This window comes from Oryx dammah, unplaced genomic scaffold (assembly GCF_014754425.2).
Source record: "Oryx dammah isolate SB20612 unplaced genomic scaffold, SCBI_Odam_1.1 HiC_scaffold_23, whole genome shotgun sequence".
In the NCBI taxonomy this organism is placed as follows: Eukaryota; Metazoa; Chordata; class Mammalia; order Artiodactyla; family Bovidae; genus Oryx; species Oryx dammah.
The window spans coordinates 58,105,166-58,122,344 of record NW_024070207.1 but is presented as its reverse complement, the minus strand read 5'-3'; the positions used below and the strand labels follow the sequence as shown (position 1 = coordinate 58,122,344).

Sequence of the window (17,179 nt, the reverse complement as noted above, 5' to 3'; positions counted from 1 at the left end):
CCCCGCCTCCCTCTCCTGGGCGCTGACGGCCCCGGCCCTCCCCTAGTCGCTGAGGCGGGGGCGGGGGAAAACCCAGCTTGCGAACAATCCTCTCGGCCTCTGCTGGGTCCCTGGAAAAGCAGCCTCCATCCCTCCATCCTCGGGCCTCCTCTCTCGGCCGTCAGCCAAGTGCATCCTCCCTTCCTTGTGCCCAGCGCAGAAATGAATGACAAGAAGCCCAAGCATGGCGACCCGTCTTTATTTTATTCGGAAGGAAACCACGAGCACCCCGGGGCTCCTGCCGGGTACTCCCGACAGGAACAGGTCCCAAACCCCGTGATCACACCCCTCCCACCTGCCATGGAGGTCCCTTCCTTCTTAGGCCAAAGGAGTAAACCCCAGTGTACGTCTTATTGTTAGCACATCACCAAAAAATAAAAATAACGGCAGCTAAGCGGGACAGACAAATAGTACTTCCACACTCCCCCCCAAACTCAGGGAATGGAACAGCTCCTGGCTGCTACAAGGAACCCCACAGAGCCTGGGAAGGGAGGACTGGCTACACAAAAGCACTATCAACAGCAAGGAGCGAAGGTGGAGAAATCAGAATAAATAAGGAGAAGGGGGGTGGATTTTGTAGAACTAACGGCCCGAACCTTTATAATGATCAAGCCTGGGGGATCTGTCTACCGTCTATGCAGAAATATATACACCTTGTGGAGAGAGATGTGGTGGGGAGTGGGCAGCCTAGGGAAGACCCTCAGCAGGCTGAACAGGCAGCCTGACAAGCTAGGGGGAGCCAGGGAGTCATGCAATGGCGGAAGAGGGAGAAGCCTTCCTGCCCAGTGGGCCTCTGATGGGAAGGTGACAACCTGGACCCCAGCCACGCCCTCAATCCCCCCCCGCCCCCACAGGTGTGGAATCACACGATCTGGGTCAAAGTGATGGTGGGGCCCTTGTGGTCGTCAAAGCGGTCCATGGTCTTGAGGCTGAGGATCATGTGCAGGCCGTAGGTGAAGATGAACAGCATGAACAAGGAGGTGAGCAACCCCATCCAGATACCCGGGGAGAAGAAGCCTGCACAGTCGCTAGCATAGGAGAACTGCTCGCCTGTCACATTGAAGGCCTGGATCTGAGGGACAGAAAGCACTGAGTGGCCCCACCCAGAGAAGCCCAGTAAGGTCTGGGGGTTCCCCAGCTGGTGGGAAGAGAGCACCAAGGGGATGGGACTCCCCTATATTCCCAGGCCCAAACTTGAAAGGACCCAAAGACCCTTCGCAGGCCTCTGCTCCCCCCGAACCCCTCCTCCAGCCAGGGCTTCCCCACTATCAGGCACAGTCCCTCCTCCCTTCCTACCTGGAAGTCCCGAAAAGTCATCTGCCAAAGAGAGGGCTGTGTGTCAGGCACAAGGAGGTTGCCATCCTCGTTTTCACTGCTGACATGCTCACAGTGGAAGGAATAAATGCTGGGCCCCGTGACCTGGGAGGCATTGAAGTAGGCGACGGAGCCGTTGCTGTGGATTTCCAGGTTCTCCAAGGTAAACCAGTACCGGGCAGATACTTGGTAGAAGCGGTTAGCCAGAGTGAACCTGGGGGAGGCATCGCAGAGGGAGGTCAGGCAGCTGGAAAGGCTGGAGCCACAGCAGCCCACCCGCCCCTGCCTCTCAGACTCACTTGAATGTCACCATGGTCCCAAAGAGTGAGTCATAGGTCAGCACCAGCCTGTGGAGAAAGAGGGGTTTTCAGACTCTGGAATGGCCTTGAAAATATTTCCGAGCAAGGCCCTCAGGTCTCCTACCTGAGCTGCACCAGGTCGTCCCACAGAGCCACCTAAAGAACCAGCACCCTAGCTTGACAGATAGGAGACCTGAGGCCCCATCCCTTTCCAAGTCAGGAACTGGGTAGCACACAGGTGCCCCACCTCCAGCAGAGGGCTCCTTCCTCTGGGTTCCCTGAACCCCCAGACTCCCTCTTGGAGTTGCTTAAGGTGCTCAGGCTGGGCCATGAGGCTGCCCAAGGGGATGGCACCAGGATCCAGGGTGATTAGGAACTGTTAACAACCAAGGCCCCAGCTAAGGGATGAGAAGGCGTGAACAGGCAGAGCTCTGAGCAGCGGCCCCACCCTACACCACCACCTGCGTCCTCACGCTGAATGCCCCTCAACAAAGACCCAGTCAGGGGCACGCACTTTGCCCTCACCTGGCAATGGTGTCGTTCCAGGAGGAGCCAGTCAGGTTGAGGTCCTGGACCCCAAAGGTGCGGGAGGTCAGGTCCTCCCAGTGCTCCCTGTATGCCACCGAGAAGTTTTGGGCCCAGAAGAGGATCCGCGGGGCAGTGTCATTGTAACTCACGGGGGCATTGATTGCAGGTGGCGCCACCGTTCTCTGCAACAGCTGGCGACCCAGCCCCCCAGTCACCATGGCTACATCGCGGGCCACCTGCAGACAAAAGCCCACAAAACCTTCTCTCAACAGCCCTGGGGGCAAGCCCTGAACCAGATAGCCTGCCCTTCCTCTCCCCACTGGGCACCATCTCCAGTCCCACCAGTGATGCTCATATGCAAAAGCTTCCTCTGAGCAGCTTTCCCCTAAGCCTCTGTGACATTGCTAATCTTTGCAACTTTGGAACACTTGTACTTCACATCCAAAGACGCCAGCCCATAAGGCTGATGGGATGAGATGGACAGTGGTCTCTTGACTTCATGGCTCATCCATGCCCCCCACCCCTACACCTGCCCAGAGGAGGAACCAGCCCCCCTCCAGGCTCCCCGACCACACTCCTGGAGCCCTGGGTATGGGCACATACCCTAGAAGGGCGGACCGCCGTGAGGGCCGCTGTGTAGGGGATGTCTTCTGACTTGAGTGTGCTCAGCACCTGCCCAATGACCTCATCTGAGGGGCCAGGGGGAGAACAGAGATGCAGGTCAGAGGCAGCCCCTCGCAGCCACTGTACCCAGCAGAAGGCAGGAGAGGCAGGCTGTGCCCTTCTATGCCCTCTCTAGGAGCCTTCTCTGGATGGCGCTCTGTAAGATCACCTTCTGGAGTGGACACCCCTAGACGTCTCCACTGTGAAGCCCTTCCCACCCTAGCAACCGGCATGTCCCCAGGTGGGACACCGAGCCCCTCCAAGAGCCAGCTCCCATCAACCCCCAGTAGTGTTGTCCGTTTCAGTAGCCACTTCTCATCATCCCACCCACTTCCAGCCTCCCCTGGGATACCATGGCCCCAGTCACCGCCTCCCCCACATGGACAGAGAAAAGACAGCTACCAAAAACGCCAAATCCACCATGGCAAGTTTCTGGTGACCTTTCTGGGAGGAAGAACTGTCCTCTCTAGTGCAAGGGAGACAAGTTCTCAGAACAGGTGTTTGAAACAGTGCTGGCGTGTTAAACCCCCAGACCCTAGGTTGCAGGCTGCCTGGGTGGAAGCTGGCTCCAGGCTGTGCAGAGGAGGCCCCTGGGCATCCAACACTTGGGCCAAGGCCTAGGGACCTTGCCCAGTTGCCAGCGGCTCAGAGAAGCAGCCAGGCCCCCTGGGAATGCCAAGGGGCTGAGGAACCCAGGCCAGCTCCACATAGCCAAGGGCTGGATAAAGATGGAAACCATGCACCTTTCCCGACCCCACTCACCATTGCCCGTGAGGACTTCCTTCGGTGCCATCAGACCCGAGCTAGGAAAGAGACAGAAAGTTCGAGCTGCCCAAATCCTGATGGCTCTCTGCCACCCATTGGGCTGCCTCCTGAAGCCCCTCCAGGCCCTGTCATTCCCTGGTATAGCCCCGCCACCTAGCACACTCGAGCTGGGCCTCCAAGAGCCGTACTCACCACCACCAGTCCCCCCTCCCAGGACCTCTGCTCACCTCGTGGCCCTGCCTGGAATCCCCTGCACCTTCTCCCCCAGCTCCAGAGTCCTGGTCACGTCCCTGCCACCTCTCCATGAACAGTCCCCGCTAGGCAGGCTGGTTCCCCACTAGCGAGGCCCACGCCTGGCTCATCTCAGGAGGCCCGAGAGGCCTAGCTCGATGCTGAGCACTGACTCCTGAGTCCCAACCTGGCTGGAGGGCCTTCCTCCCTCTTCTGGCCGGACAGACGCCTTCTGGGAGGGCCTCAGGGTGCTAAATGGAAAACGGCTCGGCTGGACGGAGCTGTGCCCCCAGCTTGGGCCCTGAGGCTAGAGGCCCAGCCGTACCTGGCTGTGTAGGGCAGGTGGATGAGCAGCAAGGCTGGGATGCTGGCATTAAGCTTCAGTTCCTGGAGAGTGGCCAAGTCCACGTGCAGGGGGCTGGCCCTGAGCTTCTCCTGCAGGTAAGTGGTCAGAGTGCTGATCGCGTACCAGTCAACGGCAGGAAGCACCAGAGAGGAGGGGGCCAAGTCCAGGGCATTCTGGGAACAGGGGGGAGACAGGCAGATGAGTTAGCAAGGGGCCACGGGACCAGGGCCAGCCACCCAGACCTCGGTGGCAAGCCACACCTACACTGGGTCTCACTCCAGGTAAGAAACAAAACACACCACACCCCTGGCCCTGACACTCAGCCTTTCCCCGTCGAGCCAACGTCTCTGGTTCCTGAGGGGACAGTTCCTATTATGCTGGTGGACGGGGCACGGGGTGGCCTCCAGGGTCACCGGCTGGGTGTGGACTCTTACCTCCAGGTTAGAAAAGGCGCTGTCTTGCTTGTTTCCAAACACGCCACCATAGGCTGTGAAGTCCTCAATGCTCAGCTAGTAAAAGAGAGGGAAACAGCCTCAGAAGGTTGGACGGACACGGGGCCAGGGCAGGGGGCAGACACTGGCCCTGGGTATTTTTGCAGGGCCAGCAACATCTCATTTAGAGGCAGGTTTGATCTGGAGCATGAGGATGCATTTTAGGGGTGGGGGCGTGGAAGGTTCTCTTTCTTTCTGCCAGCAACCCTCTCAGCAGGGCGAGAAGAAAAGGAAGGTGGTCACAGGGTTGGGAGAAAATGTGTGGGCAGCTGACTTGTGATAACCTCAGGAGTAAGAGTCAGAGGCCTGCCTGGAGATAAGAGGAACTGTGGACAGAAGAGGGAAGCTGCGGGGAGGGGGCTGGGAGCAGCCAGGAACACTGACTGCATGCCCCCGGGGCGGAAGGCCCAGAAAAAGAGAACCTACATGCCAGCTGCAACAGCTGGAGCCACCTTTGTCCAGTCTGCACAGGACCCTTTGCAAAGGAGGGTGAGAAATCCCCCCTCCTCACCCCGGTTTTGGTGGAAGGGGACAGAGGTGAAGATCTCAGAACACACTGGACTGACCACGGAAGGCTTCTGAGCACTCTGGACCACAATCACCCTGACCCCCATCCTTCTAATCTCCACAACCTAGGGATGTCCTTCTACTTCCGCCCTCTGCTCCAACTCCCGGCCTCCTCTGGCTTTTCCCAGGGAGGCCCAGAAGTGATCTTAATCAGCTTCCCTGATGTCGTGTTTAGTATACACACCTGCCCAGCCTCCTTGCCCTTCTGGGCAGGAATCCTGAGCCTCTCTGGTCCAAGGCTATTATTCCGAAAGCCTGTGTGCACTCCCTGTTCAAAATCTCCCAACGCTTCCTGCCACATTTTAGAATTGCGACTAACCCCTTTCCCCCTCATCTCTGGGCTCCTCAACTGACCATCTCCTACGCTTTTCTCTCACTCACTGTACTCCAGCCACACCAGCTCTTCCACAGGCTCACCAGGAATACTCCTCGCCCAGGCCCTTTGAACCTGCTGTTACGTCTGCCAGGAATGCATACCTTCCCTCCCCCAGCCACATGGCTCCATCTCTTCCTCCGCTTAGATCTCTGCTTCAATACCACCTCCTCAGCGAGCACTTGCCTGCTCTCTCTTTATCTTACACAGCATTGCCAGTCACTCTGTCCCCGAGTCTGCTTCCTTCTTATCTAAGGACTACAGTGCTGACGTTATGTCATACCAACTTAGCATTTATGTAAACCTCTCACCCTCACAAGAGTGTTAGCTTCTTTGGAATAGGGGCTTGGGTGATTCTGCTCATTGCTATGTCCCCAGCACTTAATCAATACCTGGCACAGAGTAGGTAGTCTATATCTGACAAATGAATGAATGAATGAATGCCATCAGATGGGGGTTGGGGGGGCACCAGCCAGATTTTTTACATGGACTATCAGAATTGCTCCTCACCTCCCTCTGATGTCAGTGGTGTCTTTTTACAGATGTGGAAACTGGTATTTGCAGAGTATTTCACATGTCCAAAGGCCAGTAAGCAGTAGAACTAGAAGTGAGTTCCAGTCTGACTACATTATTCACCACCTCCTGGAAGGACTACAGGCCAGCACAGCTACCACCCCCTGTCCACAGAGCAAGACCACAAAGGGAATGAGCCAAACAGGCCACCAATGAGGAATAGACAAGCAGAAGCTCAATAATCTCGCAAACATTAATCCTAGAATTAGGATTAATTAATTAAACTGCCCTAGAATCTTCTTGTGGTCTGCATACCTGCTTTAGGGGCAGAAATGCCCAGACAGGAGGGTAAACAGTGTGCTGGGTATGAGCACAAAATCACAGTGGGGGAGGGGTGTCCAACAGACTCAGGCTGGAATAACCTGGGACTTGCACCAGCCATGGAACTTCAGCTGATCCTACAACCCCTAACTCCTCAGGCAGTAAAACCAAGATAAAGACATCACCTCAGCTAGTATGAATGAAGCACTCAGTAAGCGATCAATCATTCTTCCATTCTCTGTCTTACGATCATTACAGTCAGAATCACAACTCTGCCACCCATTAGCTATGTGACCTTGGGCAAGTTACTTGCCATCCTTGGACTTCTCATCTGTAAACAGGGTTCATCATCCCCGCCATGTAGTGAGTCAGGTAAGGGTTTGGCACTAAATCAGCATCTGGCCTCTGACCCCTTATTTCCCCCAATCAAGTGGGTGCCATTTCTGGGCCCTCACCATCCCCGTGCTCAGCAGAGTGGCTCAGTGGAAGCGTGTTGTGCCAATAACCCAGAGGTGAAGTGAAATGAAGTGAAGTGAAGTGGCTTCCCAGGTGGCTCAGTTGTGTCCGGCTCTTTGTGACCCCGTGAACTACAGCCCAACAGGCTCCTCCATCCATGGGATTCTCCAGGCAAGAATACTGGAGTGGGTTGCCATTTCTTTCTCCAGGGGATCTTCCTTGACCCAGGGGTCGAACCCAGGTCCCCCACATTGCAGGCAGATGCTTTAACATCTGAGCCACCAGGGAAGCCCAACCCAGAGGTAGACGGATGGAAACCATCCTCTGCTAGCTGTTTGGCTTCCCAGGTGGCCCTAGTGTTTAAAAAAAAAACCGCCTGCCAATCCAGGAGATGTAAAGAGATGTGGGTTCAATCCCTGAGTGCAGAAGATCCCTTGGAGGAAGGCATGGCAACCCACTCCACTGTTCTTGACTAGGGGCATCCCTGGTGGTTCAGACCGTAAAGAATTTGCCTGCCAATGCAGAAGACCCAGGTTTGATCCCCGGGTTTGGAAGATCCCCTGGAGGAGGGCATGGCAACCCACTCCAGTATTCTTGCCTAGAGAATCCCATAGACAAAGGAGCCTGGCGGGCTATTAGCCCATAGAGTCGCAAAGAGTCAGACACGACTGAAGAGACTTAGCAGGCACGCACCATTCCCACTGAACATTCTCCCACAGGCCTTCCCAAGGAAGGAACCACACCTCCCTGCCATTTGGACAAGGTCACTGCAGTTTCCCTCCGGGAATGGGCCTCAGTGTCCTGGGAGAGAGGGGGGCTGTCTCCTGAATGACGAAGGGAGAGAGGGTTGGGGGAGGCGCACCTTGTCCTGCAGGAACAGCAGCACATTTCGGGGGCCCAGCTCCAGGGCGGGGTCTAAGTAGGTGGAGAGCTGCATGTCGCTGGTGATATGGCCCTCGTGGGTGTCGGCCGCAGGAGCCCACAGGCCTCTGGCAGGGGATAGAAAGGTGCTGTCAAGCGGGGGCTTGAGATCCGAAGCCCGTGGGCTCCCAGCTTGATGCCTGGGGCCCAGAGCCAGCGCCCTTGCTACAGGCAGCCGAACAAGGGACATCACCCCCTGGGCCTCGCCGCCCCCCGCCAAGGACAGTTCCGGAGTCGAGCGAAGGCCCCTCAACCGCCTCGGCGCGCAGCGCAGCCCACCCCGCTCACCGGTCACTCGACCACAGCACCAGCGGCACCTGCTGCTCCGACGTCGCCGCTGCCGCCGCCACCACCAGCATCAGCGGCAGCCATGGCATCCGGCAGAGCGCTGGAGCCCGCCGCGTCTCCGCCCGCAACCGAGCCACCGCGGTCGCCGCCATCATAACCTCTCAGCCTCCACTGCCCAGACCCACCGCGGCCGCCGCGGATCAGGTGACTATCGCCCCCGCCCGAAGTCCGCCTTGAGCTGCCATTGGTCCGGGCGCAAGACGGCTCTCCAGACTCTCAGGTGATTGAACGATGTGGCTGTCACTCATAGCCGCTCCTTTTCGCTGGTTGGCTGTACGTGTCTCCGGGCGCGCATGCTCCAAATAGTTAAGGAGGGCGGGGCAGCGCTCCTCTGGTTCCCACAGCCCGCCTGCCAATCTGCGGATGCTGGCGGCTGGGACCCAGCAGAAGGTACTGGGCGGGGTGGGCTCCGCTAGTCCCCGCACTCACGGCTTACCGTCTCCCTGTTTTAAAACTTCAGCATCAGGGTCTTTTCCAGTGAGTCAGTTATTTGGCCACCTGATGCGAATAACTGAGTCCTTTGGAAAATACCCTGATGCTGGGAAAGACTGAAGGCGGGAGGAGAAGGGGACGACAGAGGTTGAGATGGTTGGATGGCATCACCGACTCGATGGACATGAGTCCGGGAGTTGGTGATGGACAGGGAGGCCTGGCGTGCTGCAGTCCATGGGGTCGCAAAGAATCGGACCCGACTGAGTGACTGAACTGAATGCTTAGAATAGCAAGGGGGCTTTCTTTTTCCCGCAGTTGGACCCTCCCTTATACAGGTAAGGAAAGAAGAGGACGCCCAGGAGAGCGTCCAGAGAAACACCAGCACTTACTAGGGGCAGGGAGGAGGATCAGAAGAGAGATCGGAGAGGAGCATCAAGGAGGAGGGGGAAAACCCTGGGAATTTTCAAGGACGCCGTGATTAACAACGTCAGTCTCGACTGCTGCCAGGAGCATGTAAGATGAGGACAGAAAATTTTCTTGTACTTCGCAACACCAGTTTGGTAAGAGCGATGTCATTGTGAGGAAGTGGAGACACAGTGTTGATTGTTCCTTTCTCGAAGTTTGCCTTCAGGAGAGGAAAGAGACAACTAGAGCCAGAAGGTGTGAGAAACCACCTCAAATGAACTGGGAGACTTTCATCTTTCTCTGTGCCTCTTTTTCTTAATATATATTTTTTGTGTGTGCTTACAAAAGCATATACAAAACACTTACAATGTTTCAGGTGCACAGCTACATGGTTATTATACACATATGTTATTTTTATAATAGACACATCTATTATTGTTAGGTTATTTTCCATTATAGATATTTCAGATAATTTTCCATTATAGGTATTCCATTAGTGATATTGACAAAATATTGACTATAGTTACCTATGGTGTACAGTAAACCTTTGTTGCTTGTTGCACACCTATTTTTTTTATTAGAATCTAGAAATCAAAAAAAGAAGAAATCTAGCAGTCTATTGATACTAAGTCAAAAAAGTGGAATCAAAATGTCATGTTTTTTAGCTATATGCCTCTTTTTTTTTTCCATACCACGCAGCAGGTGGTGTATTAGTTCCCCAACCAGGGATCAAACCCAAATCCCCTGCACTGGAAGCATAGAGTCTTAACTGCTGGACCACTGAGGAAGTCCCTGTCTGTGCCATTTTTGATTTCTCATATTGGCGACCATTGGAATCTAGTGGGTAAGTAAATGGGTGCTGTTTTTTTTTTAACACTGATACATGTACTGGGTTGAAGAGTATCCCCCTAAAATTCATGTCTATCCAGAACTTGTAAATGTCACTTCATTTGGAAATTAGATGTGATCCAAATAAGGTCATGCTGGAGTAGGGTGGGCCCTAAATCCAATGACTAGTATCCTCCTAAGTAGAGAGAAGTTTAGACACAGACACACAGGGAAGGCCAATCAATGGTAGAGACAGAGTTTTGCAGCCACAAACTGAGGAGCTCCTGGAACCACCAGAAACTGAAAGAGACAGGGAGAAATTCTTCCCTAGAGCTTTCAGAGGGAACACAGCCCTGTTTACACCTTGACTTTGGACTTCTAGCCTCCAGAACTGGGAGAGAATAAATTTCTGTTGGTTGAAGCCTGCCCATTTGTGGTAATCTCTTATAGCAGCCCTGGGAGACTAAAACACTATATGTTTGCAATTTTTCATAATAAAAAATATGGGGAGATGAAAGTTTGATCATGCCTGTTGCCAGCAAGGATGTTGGGGAATAGTCTCGCCTACACGGTGGTGAAAATATCAACTGGTCGAACTGTTTTTAGAGGATAATTTGGCAGCATCTAACAAACTGAAACCTGTATGACCTTTAAGCGGTTTCCCTCTTAGGGATCCATTCAATAGAAATGGTGGCTCAGGTGGTGAAGAGTCGGCCTGCAGTGTGGGAGACCTGGGTTCAATACCTGGGTCAGGAAGATCCCCTGGAGAAGGAAATGGCATCCCACTCCAGTGTTCTTGCCTGGAATATCCCATGGACAGAGGAGCCTTGCAGGCTACAGTCCATGGGATCACAAAGAGTCAGACACGACTGAGTGATTTCACTTTCACTTTCAATAGAAATACTCAGCCAAGCACACACAAAGAGAGCTTTTGCAGCACCATTTGTGGTTACAAAGATGTGGGTACTTGGAACTGGACACTGGGACAGTGTCCAGCCTCTGCTGCTGCCATCCCTGCCCCTCAAATACCATCTCCTTGGCAGAATTCAATCTATGTGACTCCCCCCCCAGCCCCACAGAGCTGACAGACCACTGATCACCTCTACTCATCAACTGCTTAGGAGATTGTAATCATGGTTGTCACAAATGTGGCTTCAACTATGACAGTGGCAGTTGAGCTGAAGAAAGGAGGTGGGCTTGCCATCATTGAAGAAGACAGAGACTGGAGGTGGCTCTTGGATCTGTCTGAGTTGGGGACTAGGAGACGAGGTAAGTTGGGGACTGGGAGACGAGGTAAGTTGGGGACAGTTAAGTTTGGGTTGTTTGTGGGGCCCCTCAGTGGCAACGTCTGAGTCAGCTGCAGGGAGAGCTTTGTGTTGGAGCTCACTGTGTCCCCAGAAGACCAGGAGAGGTTGGAAGGCTTAGGGCCATGATCTAAGTTGTCATGTTTAAAAGGGCTGATTTGGCTGTGGGAGCAGAACGGATGAAGTGGGGAGAGTGGCAAAAGAGACCAGCAAGAGGCTGCTGCCCTTGTCTAGGAGGAAGGTGATGGGGCTGGACCAGGTGATGGAGAGGCAGAGGAAGAAGCCAGAGAGACTGCAGAAGTCGCTGCCTCAGCATTGATGTGGGGCTGATGTTCGAGCAGGTGGCGTGGTGGCAGGGGCCCTGGGAGCATCTGAAATGAGAGATCAGAGCCAGGGTAGCCAGCGGATGGGGAAGGGAGAGACCAGAGTCCACATGCTCGAGTCCTTCCCCGTCCGTGCTCTCACTCTCTGCCCAGTGGCTCAGTTGCATTCCCCTGGTCTGTCAATCCTGCTTAGCCTGGTGCCCCAAGGGGAAAAAAAACAGGGACCGCCCCCACCCACCCACCCAAACAGGGCATCACAGCATCACTGAAGTCCAAGTTTCAAGGGAAAGATTTTCTCAAAGGTGTGACTTTGCTGGCCAGCAGTCTTCTGCCCCCCATCATTACAGAGGCCCACAGATGCTTTTCTTCTTTGCTCAGTTCCCACAGGTCCCTGGAGTGGTAATCCTCCAGAAGCAGGAGACGCGGCATCAGGGGTCCCAGCCCAGGGTGATGGATATTCAAAAGGGAGACACACAGGGCCAGGAGGGAGGCACACAGAGGGGCGCCCACCTGAGTCTGCTTTGACCACAAGGTGACATCTAAGCTGAATCCTTCAGTAAATATTGACAGCACCCATGAGTACCTTCTGTCTGTGGCTTTGTTTTGGGGGTGAAAGCATTTATTCATGAAAACCCACCTGGGCCCTCACCATCTCTGTGTCTTCTTTTAATACAATATTGGACACATCCCCAAATCAGTGTAATATCAGTGTAAAATCTGCGTGGATTACCTATGTTGCATAGACACGTATCACCTTTACATTACACACATCACATTATTGCATGTGAAATAGACAATAAAAGGAGCCCCCATCACCCGCCCCAGACTTCACAGAGTGCTGCCAGGTCCTAGGCAAAAATCATTCTGCCCGAATCCCTTTCTCCTGCCCCTCCCCGCCCCCCAGAAGTAATTGCTAGTCTAAATTTGCTGTTTATCATTCCTTTTTCTCTTAGAGGTTGACCACTTCAGGATGCCCCCCTAAACAGTCTTGTGCTCAGTCTGCTGATACTTGAGCTTGACAAAATGGCATCATCCTGCTTGTAGACCCACACAGGGGACATGGGGAGCATCGGAGCATCCTCATGGAGTAAAACCAATGCCTGGTCTTCCTCTTCCCTTGGCAGATGCTGGTGCTTCTTACTGTCCCTTGGTTTGCCAGGAGGCTCTTAATGACCTACAGATGGAAGATGTCTCCAGGGCCATGGTCGATGGCCCTCTCGTTCACAATGATTCCGTCTCCTTCCGTTTAGGAGCACCCCTCCTTGCCCATTGCCGGCCAGGAGACACACTGCAAGTGGCAGGGTCCAGGTATCAGGACACCCACAGGCCCCCTGTGGGAATCTTTCAGCACCCTCACCACAAGTGACTCGTCAATGGAACGTTGCTTACAAAATCCTGAGCTCCATGCTGTGCTTGCTATTAGACAGGTGAAGGGGGCCACCACTTCACCCCTGCAGCCCACGTCACCTGGAGTGCTCCCCAAAGTGGAGACCACACCCTGAGCCCGCTCACCCAGGCGTCACACAGTCCTCCCAGGCTTGCCTTCCCCCACACACCCCTTGTGTGACTGAAAAAGAAAAGTTGAGAAATCCAGATGTCCAGCGCAATGACTTAGCAAAGCAAACTTTGCCTTGGCATCGCCCAGGTCAAGAATTCAAATGCCTACCTCCTCATCCCCCTCCCATCACTTCCTTCTCACTGGTGCAGTGAGCACGCACCTGATTTTTGGGGTCATCTCTTGGCTTTTCATAACTTTACCAATTGTATCAGCCCGTTTGGGGTGCTGGGACAAAGTGTCACAGACGGTGGCACTTAGAAACAGCAGAAGTTTATTGCTCACCAAGGCTTGCCGTCAGAGATCAAGGTACCATCAGCATGGGGGAGGGTCTTCTTCCCAGTTGCAGACTTCTCATTGCATCCTCACTGGGTAGGAGGACTGAAGAAACTGGAGCCTCTTTGATGAGGACACTCATCCCATCTTGAGGACTTCACCCTCATGAGCTCATGACCTGAGCACGTCTCCCAGGCCCCCACCTCCTAATAAATACCATTAAGGCATTAGATTTCAATATTTGAGTTTGGACAAACATCCTGACCATTGAACCAGACAGGCAGACATCTCTTGGTTTTGTTTTGTCTGCACTGGGATTTTGTATAAGTGGAATTATTCAGTATTATATTTGTGTCTAGATTCTGTGCTCAAAATTCAGAGGTTACTGTGAGTGATTTCATAATAGCCACATGACTGCTGTTCCTCTGGACAGATATTCTGCCAGTCATTGAGCCCTTCTGTTGAGGGATATTTGAGTATTTTCCCACTTTAGCTAGCACAGCTAGTGTTGCTGCAAACATATATTTGCCTAATGGTGCACATGTATGTGTATTTCCATAGGTGTATGTGTGTGTGTCTCAGGTCATAGGGTACATACACTGGGTTGAACAGGCTTCCCAGGTGGTGCTAGTGGTAAAGAACCCACCAACCAAAGCAGTAGACGTAAGAGACGCAAGTTCAATCCCTGCATTGGGAAGAACCCCTGGAAAAGGAAATGGCAACCCACTCCAGTTTTCTTGCCTGGAGAATCCCATGAACAGATGAAGCCTGGCAGGCTACAATCCACAGGGTTGCAAAGAGTCTGACTGACTGAAGCAACTTAGCATATACTGGGTTGAATAGTGTCCCCCCAAATTCATGTCCAGGCTTCTGTGATGGCTCAAACAGTAAAGAATCTGCCTGCAGCGTGGGAGACCCGGGTTCAATCCCTGGGTTGGGAAGATCCCCTGCAGAAGGGAATGGCAACCCACTCCAGTATTCTGGCCTAGAGAATTCCATGGACAGAGGAGTCTGGTGGTCTATAGTCCATGGGGTTGCAAAGAGTTGGACACAACTGAGCAACTAACACTTGAGTTTATTGTGCTTTGTTAATGCAATTACAGGAAGTTCTTATACAGTATGTATGTTTTCAGCTCTGCCATTGTGTTTCCTCTTCAATGAAATGCCTGCTCACACCAATCGTCCCATTTTTCTATGGATTGGTTATCTTTATCTTAGTGATTTATCCATGGATAAATAGTGGATGAAGTGAAGTGAAAGGCACTCAGTCATGTCTGACTCTGTGACCTGTGTCCATGGAATTCTCCAGGCCAGAATTCTGGAGTGGGTAAATAGTAATTTATTCGTGAGATTCTCCAGACCAGTATACTAGAGTGGGTAGCCTTTTCCTTCTCCAGGGGCTCTTCCCAACCCAGAGATCGAACCCAAGTCTCCTGCATTGCAGGCAGATTCTTTACCACTCACTGAGCCACCAAGGAAGCCCCCCCCCACCTTGTACTTTCTTCATGATGTCTTCTGATGAACAAAATGTCTTAATTTTACTGTAGTAAAATGTACCATCTTCTTGATGGTTCATGTTTTTTGTATGTGTGCTCAGTCGCTCAGCCATGTCTGACTCTTTGTGACCTCATGGACTGTAGCCTGTGAGGCTCCTCTGTCCATGGCATATTTCCGGCGAGAATACTGGACTGGGTTGCCGTTTCCTCCTCTAGGGGATCTTCCCAACCCAGGGATCAAACCTGCATCTCCTGCGTCTCTTGCATTGCAGGAAGATTCTTTACCACTGAGTCACCAGGGAATCCCTCATGTTTTTAATATCCTCTTTAAGAAGCCTTTCCCTGCCCCTAGATTATGGAAATATTTGCCTACATTATCTTCTAGAAGTTGTCTTTGTTTTCCATGCATTCATGTACGTTGTGGGGCTTCCCAGGTGGTGTGAGTGGTAAAGAACCCATATGCCAATGCAAGAGATGTAAGAGATGCAGGTTCAGTCCTTGGGTTGGGAAGATTCCCTGGAGAAGGGCATGGCAACCCACTCCAGTATTCTCACCTGGAGAATTCCATGGACACAGGAGCCTGGCAGGCTACAGTCCATGGGGTCACAAAGAGTTGGACACGACGGAGTGACTAACCCTTTCACTTTCTTCATGTATGTTGTGAGGCAAGGATCAAGTGTCTTTAAGAGAGCTGCAATTGTCCCAATACTGTTTGAGATAAATGTCCTTTACCCACTGTCTTGAAATACCAATTTTGCTCTATATTAAGTGTCCTTACAGCTGTGGGTCAGTTTTTGGCTCCCTGTTCCATTCCACTAATCAGTTTGTCTCTTGAGTACCACCCTGTCTTAATTATAACTTCACAATAAACTTTGATACCCCAAAAGGCAAATCCTCCCACCTTGTCCTTTTTCAAGAGGCTGTTCTTGGGCTATTGTGTGTCCATATTGATTTTAGAATCAATTCATTATATTGGCTAGATTATTTAAAGTTGTGGTAAAATGTATATAACAAAGTCTACCATTTTAGCCATTTTTTATTTAAAAGATTTATTGTGGTAAAATAGTCGTGATTTAAAACTTTACCACTGTAACCATTTTTAACTGTCCAGTTCTGGGGCATGAAGCACATTCACATTGTTCTACAACCATCACCTCCATCCGTTGCCAGAACATTCTCATCCACCCCAAACTAAAACTGTCTTCACTAAACACTATTTTTCTCTATTCCCTCCTCCACCAGTCCCTGTCACCCATTCTACTTTTTGTCTCTATGAATTTGACTACTCTAGGGATCTCATATGTATGGAATCACACTACATGTAGTCTTTTGTATTTGGCATATTTCACTTAGTGTAATGTTCTCAAGGTTCATTCACAATGCAGCCACAATGTCAGAATTTCCTTTCTTTTTATGGAGAATAATATTCCCTTGTTATGACCCCAGTTTATTTACCCATTCATCTGTTGATGGACCCTTGAGTTTCCTTTTTGCTGTTGTGAGTAATGCTGTTATGAACATGGGTGTGCAACTGTCTGTCTGAAACCTGATTAGCTTGTGATTGGAATCACATTTAATCTGTAAATCAATTCTGGAGAACTGACATATTTACTATATAAAGTATTCCTACTCATGAACATGGGATCACTCTCCATTTACTTAGGTCTTCTTTAATACCTTTCCATAAAATGTTATGATTTTCCTTTTGTAGATCTTTCACATCTTTTGTGAGATTCCTAGTTACCTTGTAACTTTTGTAAATGGTGTCTTAAACTATACTTTCTAATTTTTTGTTGCTGGTGTATGTATGTAAATACAACTGATTTTTATACATGTTGATCTTATAACTGGGAAACTTTCTAAAACCTTGTTTCCAAAAATTTGGGTATAAATTATTTCAGGTTTTCTTTCAGTTCCAGAAGCTAGAAGTGGTACCAAAGCAGTTAGACAAATGAAATCAAAAGTAGAATACTTGTAAAGAAGGAAACAACACTGTCATTATTCTCTGTTATTAGGACTCTCCACATAGAAAAACCAAAAGCTGACTTTCACCTCATTTTGTTCCAAGTTTTCTAAGACTGAACATGAGACTTCCTTGGTGGTATGGTGGATAGGAATCCACTTGCCAATGCAGGCGACACAGGTTCGATGCCTGGTCCAGGAAGATCCCACATGCACCAGAGTAACTAGGCCCATGTGACATAACTACTGAGCCACAACTCCTGTACTGCAACTACTGAAGGTCATGCACTGAGACCTGTGCTCCACAACAAGAGAAAACACCACAATGAGAAACTTGTGCACAACTAGAGAGTAACCACCTGCTCTGGCAGCAATGAAGACCCAGTGCAACCAAAAATTAAATTAATAAATAATTTAAAACAC

General features: G+C 51.5%; 1 protein-coding gene and 1 long non-coding RNA gene across 3 annotated transcripts; one reads left to right on the top strand and one right to left on the bottom strand.

Moving 5' to 3' along the window:
* Window positions 1-222: 222 nt before the first annotated feature.
* ATP6AP1 (ATPase H+ transporting accessory protein 1) lies at window positions 223-8,342 on the bottom strand. The gene is made up of 10 exons (XM_040265514.1): window positions 8,116-8,342; window positions 7,769-7,895; window positions 4,620-4,694; window positions 4,165-4,358; window positions 3,606-3,646; window positions 2,784-2,869; window positions 2,178-2,416; window positions 1,653-1,700; window positions 1,336-1,567; window positions 223-1,111 (listed from the first exon to the last, which is right to left on the bottom strand). The coding sequence occupies exons 1-10, from the start codon at window positions 8,268-8,270 to the stop codon at window positions 902-904; spliced, it is 1,407 nt and encodes a 468-aa protein (XP_040121448.1). The 5' UTR covers window positions 8,271-8,342; the 3' UTR covers window positions 223-901.
* Window positions 8,343-8,502: 160 nt separating this feature from the next.
* LOC120881879 lies at window positions 8,503-12,672 on the top strand. Of its 2 annotated transcripts, XR_005725342.1 has the most exons (5): window positions 8,504-8,565; window positions 8,923-8,942; window positions 9,712-9,856; window positions 10,912-11,109; window positions 12,592-12,672. It is a non-coding gene; the product is annotated as an uncharacterized LOC120881879 (long non-coding RNA). The 2 variants fall into 2 exon arrangements; XR_005725341.1 differs by having other exon boundaries at window positions 8,503-8,942.
* The last annotated feature ends 4,507 nt before the right edge of the window (window positions 12,673-17,179 follow it).